The 12,562-nt window shown below is 38.6% G+C and overlaps 1 protein-coding gene across 3 annotated transcripts; it reads left to right on the forward strand.

The window, feature by feature from the left end:
• The first annotated feature begins 971 nt into the window (after positions 1-971).
• LOC145237357 (multicopper oxidase 3-like) lies at positions 972-8,263 on the forward strand. 3 transcript variants are annotated; one of them, XM_080100178.1, is made up of 13 exons: positions 972-1,464; positions 1,827-1,871; positions 1,937-2,012; positions 2,578-2,716; positions 3,073-3,259; positions 3,853-4,100; positions 4,301-4,417; positions 5,522-5,721; positions 6,057-6,246; positions 6,539-6,724; positions 6,924-7,063; positions 7,363-7,556; positions 7,648-8,263. In XM_080100178.1, exons 1-13 carry the CDS (start codon positions 1,452-1,454, stop codon positions 7,815-7,817), a joined length of 1,905 nt encoding a protein of 634 aa, XP_079956304.1. In that variant the 5' UTR covers positions 972-1,451; the 3' UTR covers positions 7,818-8,263. The 3 variants fall into 3 exon arrangements, with proteins under 3 accessions (XP_079956304.1, XP_079956313.1, XP_079956323.1); XM_080100187.1 differs by lacking the exon at positions 1,827-1,871; XM_080100197.1 differs by lacking the exon at positions 1,827-1,871 and having other exon boundaries at positions 972-1,394.
• The last annotated feature ends 4,299 nt before the right edge of the window (positions 8,264-12,562 follow it).

Below are 12,562 nucleotides of genomic sequence, written 5' to 3' on the forward strand. Positions count from 1 at the left end.
GGCGGACCGGATGCGGCCCGCGGGCTGTAGGTTGCCGACCCCTGATTTAAGCAGTAGTATAAATCAAAGGTCACAACTTTTTTCACAACCGGATAAATTTGGGATTGATGCGCGATGGGGCCCATAGCATACAAAACCTAACGCAGTGGTTCCTAAACCGAAATCGGCAAAGTGATTTCAATAGGACCGCCAAAAGCTTGTGGTCATTGTGACATCTTATTTGAAGTCAGAATTGTAAAATGCAAAATAATGTGGAATATATAAAAGCCAAATTTGTCGAGCAATGCTTCTGGTTTCGTTACAGGTACAAAGGGCAATCGTTGCGTACCACTGTTGTTTGGTAATCTGCTCTGTGTTGTAACAATTGGTTGTAATTCTGCAAACTAGGTAAAAGTAATCCTATATGTCAGGGGTCATTTACTAGGCTAAGCTCTTACAAGAGTTTAATCCCCACGCAAATAACAAATGAGACAACGCCTTAGTAAATTTGTTTTGCTTTTGCCTTGCGTAGGTGCTGCCTTACGACCTAGAAAATAATGAGCACTTCTTTGATAAACCTTTTATCGTCAGGTTACACTTGCGAAAAATGGTGACAGATTGTCACTCCTCAAACGGTGCTGATGGTTCAAGGTTTGTCAGAAACAGAACAAATATGCTAGGTTAATGAGAGAACGAAAAACAAGACAAAAATGGCACAGTCGACGAGAACAATGGAAAGAAGGCGATTTCGTTCGTTCCGGTCGCGTGCATACAACGCAGGTAAAATGCAGTGAGACCGCAATATGACCACTGTGTCCGGGTTGGGGTCAGAATTCATTTCAGTTTCACCTCAGATAGAATGAGATAATAAGCCAGAAGTTCTCAGCGGCAAGGAAATTTGTTTTATTAAGAGAGGTTTTAAAGGTTTCAAATAATTTTTTTATTTAATAATTAAAGCACTGTTTCGAAAAGTTTTTTAATGTTTTTTTTTTCCTTTTTCTAAATGCAGATTAGGCTCCTGCGTGTGAAAGGTTTTATTATTTGTAAAAAGTGTCACAAAAATATTGACAACCACTGTAATGGGTTAAACGACAGTCGAAGAGAACAAACTCAATATGAGCCATGTGCTACTTTACCAAACCGTCCAACATGGTTAATTGTGCATTTAGGTTATGGTTGAAACCATTACGTCTAAACCGTTTTGTTGCGGTTACGAAAGTGGTCAAAGCAAATATTCTCAGTTAATTTAAAAAAAAACTGCCTTACATCGGAGAATTCATTTTAAACCTGCTTGACAAGGCAACAATAGTTCACAAATTAAGTCTGGGACCGGTGTCGTGCACTCTTTTAACTTATTTCCACTACAACAGCGAGCATACATAAAGGGTTGGAAAGGTTTGAACATAACAAAGAAGGTGACTACATATGAAATCATAGATCTCTTTAGGATTGTTCGGGTAAAAGAGCGAATTATGTACATAAAAGGCAAGTGCATTTAATTACAGCATGTAGAAAGTTATTTCCTACTTAGTCCTATGCGTTATGTTTTCATATATATTCTGTCACCGCATCCGCTATTAGACTTTGCTCATTTTTACTAATCCGTGCGTAGTTTTGTGGTTCATCTTTAACAAAAGTTATTTTAGGAGATTTGACATTGAAATAGCCACAATAAGTGGTCAAAGTTTTTTTTTTAAATCATTTATAGCATAACGTTTTAAATTTTTACCCGAGTTTAAATTTTTAATCGAAAAATTTTGACATCAAGCCTGTGTAAAGATCTTCGAAATGGCCCTGTTCACAGTCGCACGCTAAGTAATTTTGGGTTTATTTGCTTGCTTTTGCAGAACTCATTGTGTTACTGTTTGTTGGACTAACAGCGACGACAAACGGTAGGAAAGATTAAACGGATGCCACTTCAACCATTTATTTTTACTCGTTTTACGTTATTTTTCAGGCGCTCATGTTTGCGACCGATCATGCGATGCATCATCGACTTCAATGATTTGCGAGTACGACTTCACATTAGAATGGTATTACTGCAGAATAAAATACAGCTTTTTTATGAGTTTAAAACTACTTTATCCACATTTAAAGTTAGAGTAAATATGCCATGCTTCAAAACGTGAAGAATGGGGCTTTGGGCCATAAAGACTTGTTGGTTTTGACGGCAGTATGTTTGCTTGCAACTTAATGAAATGGTGAACGCCGTTTTTTTACTAAAGCTCTACACACGAAAGTAAACCAAATTATAATTGTAAACAACTGCACGTACGTTGTGATGCATATAAGTTGTGATGCGAGCGTAAATACAAAATTCGGTCATCTTGCATATGTCCACCCGATTAGGAGGTTGTGATTCCTTATCGGCGTGTTTTTGAGGTAGTAAAAAGGCCATTAGGCAAACGTACCTTTTGCGTGTAATATTATATGATATGCGAGTGCTTTTTTAAGACATTTGCGTAGCCTATGTAATATGAATTAAATGTGCTAATAACCACACTAAAAAACGATCAGACTTTAAACTTTTCTAAAACTTAAGATCTTAGCCTGTTACAAAATCCTGCGTATCTCAATTTCACCCAAACCTGTTTATAGGTACAGTACGATGTCAAAAGCTTGCTATGAATGCCCTTCAGTCAAATCGGATTGCTACCGACCGCATTGTATTGCTGCCGACGGATTTCCGAGAGCAATAACTGTTGTGAATAGGCAAATGCCCGGACCGGCCATCGCAGTACGTGTAATAAGCTGCATATCTGTTCAAAAGTGAAATAATTGAAGCACTGGTAACTAAAGTTAGGCTGGTAATGCCTGCTTTTGGCACTTTAAACAGTCCATAAAGGTTTTTGAACCAACTATTTATTGTTGTGACAAATCTTTGTCTAGATTTACGTTACCCTACTTTCTGTTAGTATTTGAAAACATTGGGTCCTTTTTACTGCAAACGTACGAAAACAGATTTAAGTTTGACTGACAACACATTTCTTGAAAAAAAAAAATGATTTCACATGTGTATAGAACGATCTCATGGTTAAACTTTTGTTGCTAAATTGTGATTATATTTTTGCATTTTTTTTCGCCTGCAACCAGGTTTGTCACATGGACACGGTGGTTGTCCACGTACACAATCATCTTGACAACAACGAGGGGTCGGCTATACACTGGCACGGGATATACCAGAACGATTCTCAATGGATGGACGGTGTTTCGATGCTAACTCAATGTCCAATTCCTGCGGGGACTACGTTTTCTTATAAGTTTCAAGCCAACCCGCCAGGTTTTATATTTATCACTTACACCAGGAGTGTGCAACATGCGGCCCTTTGAGCCAGTGGTCGGCAACCGCCGGTCCGCGGCCCGGTACCGGTCTGCGACGAGTTCGTTACCGGGCCGTATAAATTTTCTGGTTATATGCTCTAAAACATTTTGCCCATGTATCCCGGGGATGATAAACTAATTTATGTGTTTTTATTGCTAAATATTTGTAGTTTCTTAAAGACCGGTCCGCGATAAAATTTCATTTTCAAAAACGGTCCGCAGTGCAAAAAAGGTGCCGACCCCTGCTTTAAGCCAACTGCGGTCCCTCAGATTAGGGTCTTTGTGTAACCAACCTAAAGTACTTGTAAATTTAACTGGTAAAACTGTTGGTGACAATATTAGCCTGTTTTACTTGCCACAACAAGTTAAAACAGTTTGTAGAAATTGACGACCCGCGATCTAAACTATACTTAAATGCATTTGGGCTTTTGGCAATAAATATTGCACACCCCGACTCACGCGCTTAGTTTTCTAAATTCATTGTAAAAAAAAAACTTCATATACAACACGTCAAAGATCACGCGTTATCTTCGGTTAAACTTCACATTGTAGGAACCCATTGGTGGCACGCCCATGCTGGTTTTCAAAGATCCGATGGAATAGCGGGTGCTTTAGTGGTACGGACCAAGGAAAGCGACAACCCGCATATAAAGCTTTATGACGTTGACAACGACAATTATACGATGTTGGTGGGGGATTGGTTGCATCAACCAACCATGACGAAATACGTTTTGCATCATCATTCATCTGGTAGCAATAAAGGAGAAAGCATGTTGATCAACGGAAGGGGTGAATCTGAAGTATTCATTATGCGTTTGACCTTTCTGTGCATTCAAAAGCGCTATTTTGACTTGGTTTTCCTTTATGTTATTTCACATGCAATGTATTTATGGTAAAACATCATCAGACTTAAAAAGGCGTGAATATAGGTGAAAATTTTTTTACAGTTATAAACGACACTATTATCGATATTCCTACCTACTTTGCATATTCTTAACAGGAATATACCATCAACGGAACTACGTATAAGGCACCCATGGAAATATTTTCAGTTGAAGAATCTCTGAAATACAGATTTCGTGTAATCAGCAATGCAGCAGTTTTCTGTCCCTTTAAGGTACCAACAACATAAACATAAAACAAAATTGTTGGTATGCAACTTTTTGCGATAAAAACCATAAACCACCAGAGGCGTGCAACAAACGGCCCGCCGGCAAAGGCACGGCCTGGGGCATATTTTTCCTTTGCTGTTTTTAAATGTTTTTCTCTGTTAGATCGTATAATTACAACCATTACTATAACATCACAGATTATGCGTTATACAAAATTTGCTGTGTAAAATAATCCTACCTTGTGGATGCAGTGTGGTGATGAATATACTAACATTTATTCTACGAAAAAGATTCGAAAAGTAAAATGTTTGTTGTGTGTGCTTTTCTTTTCCCTGGTGTTAATATTATCTGACCATCAGCATCATTATAATTCTAAGTTGTGGTCACCTGAGATAAACAGAAGCACGCCCTTTCCATAGAGTGTAGGCAGTGTCGGATTAAGGGTCTGCTGGCCTGTAAGCACATTTTCTAAGTGGCCCGAAAATCAGGGTCGTCAGCTAAAAAATTAGAATTATCAGTGTTGCCACATCATTCTACTGATTTTAAAGTGGCCTGGATTTTGGACTTGCCTGTAGGCACGTGCCTACTTTGCCTAATGGTTAATCCGGCACTGAGTGTAGGAGATACACGAGTAAACTTTGGCCTAAAACTAAGTAACGAAATCCTTTTTGGAACCATGACTTGGATTACCTCTTCATCCTGTACCCCAGAGGTAGGCAACCGCCGGGCCGCAGCCCAGTGCCGGTCCGCGAGAATTCGTTACCGGGCCGTATAGTTTTTTAGGTCAAATGCTTTGAAACATTTTGCTCATGTAGCCCGAGAATGATAAACTAATTTATCATTCGTTACCGGGCGTTTTTATTGCTAAATATTTGTAGTTTTTTAAAAGCCGGTCCGTTATCAAATTTCAGGTTCAAAACCGGTCCGCAATGCAAAAAAAGGTTACCGACCCCTGCCATACCCGGTTGTCAGTTGTGCATTAGCATGTTGTTACTGTGACAAAAAATACACTAAAATAACTTCTGTCGTAATGCTAAACACGCCATGTTCAACGTTCATTACATGCAATGAATTGAAGTACACCTGATATATATTTTTGCGCCTTTCAGCTTTCTGTCGACCAACACAAGTTAACTGTAATTGCTACGGATGGTGTAGACGTCGAACCTTTGGAAGTAACATCACTTGTAGTCCATGGAGGTGAACGCTTTGATTTTGTGCTGCATGCAAGTCAGAATGTGACGTCGTACTGGATTAGAACTCAAGGAATGGCTGATTGTCGAAATCAATCACAAAAGGCCATTTTGAGGTAATGCATTTTGAGCCAACAACAAAATTTATTTTTTGAACACACAATTTTTTTGGGCCCACAAGACTGGGCCCAAAGATTGACGCTCCGACGAATGAGTTTTTACTGGTTCTGGTTTTAGATCTTCGGGGACAGGCCACTCACAGCTGGGTGGCGCAAACGGAATTGTTAGTCAGCACCAATTACGCCCAGGGGAAGATCTCAATAATAAATGTTCACACATATTTTACATCAGTTCTTATATTTATAAACACATACTTTCCTTGAAGCAAAATACGAATATTTTTTTAAACTATTTTCCAGTTTCTATATTTTTGTGTGTGTGTTTTCACAAGGTACACCACATCACCTGATATTCCTCCTGTGACGTCACCACTTAATGAAACTACCCAGCTAAACCCGCTTAATGAGCCCAACAGTGAGCAAAATCTGTTCGTTGCCAATCTTACTTCAGTTGATAGTTACAACCCAAAACTTGGAGGCACACCAGATGTCGTCTATTTTTTAGGCTTCGACTTCAAGAAGGTAAGCCCAACTGCTACAGTAGGGACGGCGAGTATTGTTCGGTTAGAGTGAGTATACAGTATTAAGTGTGAGTAATGAACGCATATGGCGGTTCATATGTTTGTTTGCCTGTTAGGGAACAAGATTTAAAAGAATGTTGCGAAGAAAAATAATGCGACTGCAGAAAAAAAGATTATCTTGTGTTGTGTCATACCGTGTTGAGAGTTTCTTATTTTGTTTAATGGGCTTCGAATGAATAAACAGAATATCGACTGTTTTATGTTTACAACGTTTTGTGAATGTACTAAACTAGGTGGATAACCCCCAATACCACCATCCTGAATACTATCCAATACATTTGATTTCCCGCAACAATCATCTTTATTCGCCGCAAATCAACAACATCACTTGGATTTCACCTTCTTCTCCGCTCCTGACGCAACCTGAGGACGTCCCCGACTCTTCGTTTTGTAAATTGGACCAAACTAGCGGAACTGAGGTACTTTTTTCAATATTGTAAAATATTAATCAAACATTTATTATAGTTGACGACATTTAACAAATCAAAATGATTATTGTTTTAAATTTGTTTATTGAAAAATTTATTAAAACCCTTATCTCAAATTAGTGTCCATAAACTTTTTCTTTGGAAAATGTCTTTTTAATTATACATATTAATTTGTTTTGGATATTTGCAGTTCAGAGCTTGTACGCACGTGTACGACGTGAATGTAGGTGATCTAGTGGAGCTCGTTGTCTTTGATGAAGGTGTAACTTTTAATGCGGGGCATCCCATGCATTTGCACGGCCAACACTTTGCTGTTGTTGCAATGGACAAGTGAGTATAACCAAAACATACAGCCAGTTCAGCAAGTGATAGGTCAATGTTGCTTGTGTTTTGCTGTAAATTACAACGAATTTGAGGTACACGGTCCATCCCATTCGAAATCAAATTCACTTCGGAGGGGTTTCATATATTCTCCACCTCTTTGCAATGTTTTTGACTTTAGACCCAAACCAGTGTTTCACCAACTAAAACGTATCTCACTTAATAAACTTTTCCGGCGTTAGGTGATTACTTGGCAGTGCATTTATTGCCTTTCACCATTAGTTTTAATCCCAGCTGTAACTGTACAGGGTCGGTCCAAACATAAGCACAACTGAAATCAAATCCTTACACAAAAGAGGTGCCATACAATACAAGTTTGACAAACCAGTGATGAAGGATACGGTCATTATCCCTGATGGAGGTTACGCGGTGTTACGATTTGTGGCTGATAATCCTGGAGTTTGGGCTTTCCATTGCCACTTGTCATTTCATCTTGAAGCAGGTTAGGATTTACTAGCAAATAATATCGACAAGTTCATTCATTAAATATTCGTCATTTTGAAACCCATATTTTAAACCAAAAATGTTTTTAGGCATGATGGTTTCGCTCCGTGTTGGTGATACAAGTTCTGTCAAAAATCTACCTTCAAACTTTCCGAAATGTGGTGACTGGAGTCCATCAAAAGGAGCTGCAACAAGCCATTCAAATTCACTTATGTTTGTGTGTACAAGCTTTTTACTTATAATTCTGCGCTGGTTGTAAGAAGACTTATAAATTATAACTATAATTGCTATTCAAATTACGCTCTTTTGACTGACATTATGTTTAGTTGTAAATAAAAATTAAATAAAGTAGCCGTTTTTATGCAATGTTTCAATTCATACTTTTTTGCAAACTGGCTACGATAATGTCAAATTTTTCTGCTTGTTGTAGTGCGCCGAACACAAAGAAACTGTTACTGCGGTATATCAATGGAATTAAACGACAGTAAAATAATATCAGTGATTTCGATTAATTATAAGATGGAGATACAAATGCGTTCGTACAATAAGGCCCAGAGGCCAACAGTTGCATATACTTCTACGAACAATAAGAACTGAACTGTGTTTTAAAGGTTTGTGGTAGCGTAATGTTAAAAATGGTCTTGTTTCAATTGTTTCAGTATAGGAAATCCCATTGAATGCACAATAAAAATTAATTTGGTTTTGTTTTGTCCCATACAATTTTAGTGTTAAGCATAACTACAAAGCTTTTGTTCTCTATTTAACAATGTAGGCAAGATATAATGTCAGTCAAGCAATTGCGACAGGAAAAACGTACCCAGGTTCAAATAATTTACATAAAAAAGTATTGATCCACGGTGTTGACGGTCTAACAAAAAATACTGAAAGAGTCTCACATATTATTCTATTTTGGTAAAACTTAGTTGGAACAAACGCGAAAAACCTGATTGGAACTAAAATAAGTTACTTACGCAACAACATATGCGTCCTTGCCGTAATGGTAATTCGCCTTATCTGCACTTCACAAACTTTAATGTTAAGTGAACGCTTTGGCGTAGGTAACAAAGTGTGAAGGATGTCGATGGACGTGTTAAGGTATAATAGTGCAAGATCGAATCGCATCTTGTAACTATGCAGCAAACCGATGTTGACAAAGCAGCCAGCAACCTTGTCCAGGTTTATTTCACGGTTTGATTCAAATATTAGTCTGGATTCTTCCTCGAAATGAAACAATGCAGAGTTGTGGTCACCCAAGGCAAGATGAACTGTACCTAGGAGCTGGTGAAGCAGACAAAGTTTTTGGTCAAAATTTCCTTTACACTTGCCCAAGATAATATTCGCAGTTTGGAACTCCTCCAACGCTTCCTGATTTTTGTCTTGCATCAAAAGGCATCTGCCGATGCATACATGACATTTTGCGACTCTTGCGTTACTTGATTTTATTGCAGTTAACCTTTTTCGTAGCACCAGCTCTCTTTGAAAGCAAGCCAATGCTTTCGTGCATTGGTCCGGCCTGGCAGCGAACAACCATTTTCCAATAAAGTGCAGCTTAGCAGCCACGGCGTAATGAGTCTCCTGAAATTTATCGATGTTAGGGCTTGTAAAATTTCTGAGAGATTCTGCAGAAAAAGGAGCTTTTTCATCAACTTTTAAGTAAACCTGATATCGCATGACCAGCTGCAGGTATTGAAAACTTTGTTGGTGGTGACCCATTACATCGTAGCACCTCATCAGATTTAAAATACAGTCGATTAGGTCAAGATGGGGTGGTTTGCTAATGGCTTCAAAACCTTTCTGAGCGGCTACTAAATACACCACTGCTATATTGTAAAATTTCTTGCCAAAATAACATTGGCCCACTACATGTGAGCATTTTGGAGGTGTGGCAACATTTGACCCCAACTCCAGCCAGCCGAAACGACTACACTCTTCCAAAGCTCTGTCATACAATGATAATGAGTAAAACACAGATACAGTGCTTAGTTTCTTTTCATGTTCGACGTCTTCGGTTTTTCCGCGCTCGTTTGAAACCAACTTAGATGCCATTCTTTGCAATTCACAGGCTGTTTGAAAATACACCACCGACGTTGTTTCGCCCATTATTTCTCGCAAATTTGATCCCGTTAAATCAGTTTCCGGCCTGGATTTTACATGATCTTTGTGGCTTTTCCACTTGCAATAAATACTGAGACGAAGCTCGCACGCTACAGCTACAGCAAAACAAAGATCTTGTGCAAATTCGCTGGAAATAATACGTTTTTCCCTAAGGGTTCTGACCACTTCAAAAGTAGATGCGTTGAGGACGCCGTGACATCTTGCCAAGGTCGAAACAAAAATAGTCGTACTGCGAAACACGATCCGTTTAATGTCGATTTCCTTTTTGTCGTGCACATAAACTAGCTTTTTTGTTGTCGCAAAGTCGTGTAAGCTTTCTTCAAGCTCATCGATTTTGTATCTGTAACCGCTTTGCTTTTGTTCGACCTTTTCAACTTCTTTTTGGAACTCTTGTAGCGTCGTAATGTGCCCAGAAACAAACCTTGTTCTTGTCAGCATATCTGCGAGTCGTGGGTCATCACTAGATTTTAAGTCAGGATCCACGTACTGCAGCATCCCATCGACAGACTTGATGAGCTTTAAGTTGTTTGAAACTGAATTTTTGCTTGCTTTTTGATCAAATCCATCTGGACACACCCCACATGGCGTATAGATGTCATAAAACCAATCCTCTGTTCTATTTTTTGGATCATTTAGTGTTGGGATTGACAAAAAGCGTATGATGGTTTCACCAATTCCCACTAATATCAGTTGAAACAGAACACCAACCCAACCAAAATATTTGATTATCTGTGGATATGATGGCAACATCTCAGTACCCCGTCCCAGAATAATACAATTTTCAAAATCTGAAAACGGCGTAATTTCTAATTTTGCTAGAGACCCCATTGCGACAAGTGCATATTCGCATGGTGGGGTACCAACTGTTTCCACACAAAAACACATAACCTCATTCATTAATGCCACATACTCTGTTGTGATCCATTCTTGAATTTCTTCTAAACTACCGGACTTTCCTTCTTTAAAATCGGCAAAATCATTAATTTCTGGTTCTTCGCGTTCTAAGTTGTTTACCATGGCATTGACTTTTGTACGCATAATTTCCAAACGTTTGCTGCAGTTTTTAGAATGCTGCTGTAAGTCAGCGTTCCGGTTAACAGTGTTTGCAAGTTTGAAAACATGACCATGAAGTTTTTTTAAGTCCCTTTTTACTAGATGAGCATTAGTTGCGTTTCTACACAAAGATGCATTCATAAGTGCAGCTGCTTTTATCAAATAGATCTTGTCTGGTGTTCTATACTGATATACTAGTCCCAGTTGGTGAAAGATCTCTGCACTAATTTCTGTATCGGTTTCCTTACCTTCGTGGTCACAGTGTTTTCGAAGACTTTTTGCAAGCAAAAACTCACAGGCATTTAAAGCAATAACTTTTTGATTATCTTTTGTGTCAGTTGTTCGAACTTTACCGAAAACATTGTCAACAGTTTCCAGGTATTGCAGTTGCAGGTTCCAATTCATTTCGTGTTGCAGAGATATTATTCTTGTTTATATTACACAAGTTGCCTAAGAAGAAAGCAAATAAACCGTAAAAAGAACAAGCAAAACTGGCGTTTATCATAGTCTTACTTGACGGGGCGACACAACGTTCTTTTGGTAGAAGGCAAACCCCGTCAGGCTGGTAACTGCTTGGAATGTTGTTTTGTTACGGAACAATGCATCACGCTAGTGAGTTGCGAAATATGATCTTCCAAAGTAAATAAAATGTAGCTTAACTATAGGGTTACCAGACATCTGGAATTTGGGCATAAAATCTGTGTCCGGATTTTTTTTTGCACTCCTAATTTCCGTAATTCACAATCTAGTACCCTACAAGATCTGAAAGTGGCCATAATTGCCTTGCTTGGGTAATTCAAGCAGGGGAGCAAATGCCTCATGAAGTTAAAGACCTAAAAGGGGTGTTAGAGGAAAAAAAGGTTGAGAAACACTGATGTAGAGCTATTACATTGTAGGGGAGATGCGGGACCATTGGGCCAAAATTCAGTTTTTCATGACTATTTCTTTGAGTTCGAAAGAAAAATTGCCATTGAACACCTGTACTAATACTACACGTTTTAACACACTTACACAAGGGCATAACTTTCTTAATTGGAAATGAGTTGGCAAGATATTCCGTTTTAAAAATTACAAAAAAATATGGCTCAAAGGTCCTTACCCTTGGGGACCATTGAGCCTCGCATAAAGGACCTTTGGGCCAGTATTTTCATGTGATATTCTGGACCATTAAACCACGCATGAGGGAGCTTATTAAGTGTTGTTTTGAAAGTAGAACAATTTTATTGAAAAAGAAATCTAATATTAACCAAAAGAAATAAATACAACCAGCATCAATAGCTTCATAGGCCAAGGACTATTGGGCCATGCCCAATGGTGTAAAGTCAAAGGGCCATGCCCAATGGTCCTGTGAACAACTGGCTCAATGGTCCTGTATTGCCGCCATTACGACCTTATCTTACTGAACTACGTTACACAGATTAACTTAAGAAATACTAATGCTCATCTAACGCTACAATTAACTAACTAATATCCTGCAAACTTCGTGTTTTAACTAGCTTTCTCTTATAAAGAAATTAAAAAAATGTCAAGTAGCAAAATATTTACTTTCAAGCTGCGAAAACTTAGTTATGCTCACAGTTTCTTCTGTAAGTGACTGACCTTCTTGTTGTTACAGCTTTAAAACTATTGCAACACAAGTACTTTAACGTATGACTGAGAACTCGCTACAGCGGCCAGTTTGAGAGAAACGCATGATGGCCCAAAGGTCCTTCATGCCCAATGGTCCCGCATCTCCCCTACCTCACGGCAGACCCACATTTAGCTAAATTTTGATAGATGGCGGAAAGGGCTGATTTATTTATTTAGCAGCCAAAGTGGGGTATAGAGTCAGGAAGT

This window comes from Phallusia mammillata, chromosome 1 (genome assembly GCF_965637545.1).
Source record: "Phallusia mammillata chromosome 1, kaPhaMamm4.hap1.1, whole genome shotgun sequence".
In the NCBI taxonomy this organism is placed as follows: Eukaryota; Metazoa; Chordata; class Ascidiacea; order Phlebobranchia; family Ascidiidae; genus Phallusia; species Phallusia mammillata.

Bases quoted from the DNA above. Each gene is read 5' to 3' on its own strand.
- LOC145237357 (XM_080100178.1), top strand. The intron at 1,872-1,936 runs GTAGGAAAGATT...GTTATTTTTCAG, and splicing joins ACTAACAGCGACGACAAACG to GCGCTCATGTTTGCGACCGA. The intron at 7,064-7,362 runs GTGAGTATAACC...GTAACTGTACAG, and splicing joins GCTGTTGTTGCAATGGACAA to GGTCGGTCCAAACATAAGCA.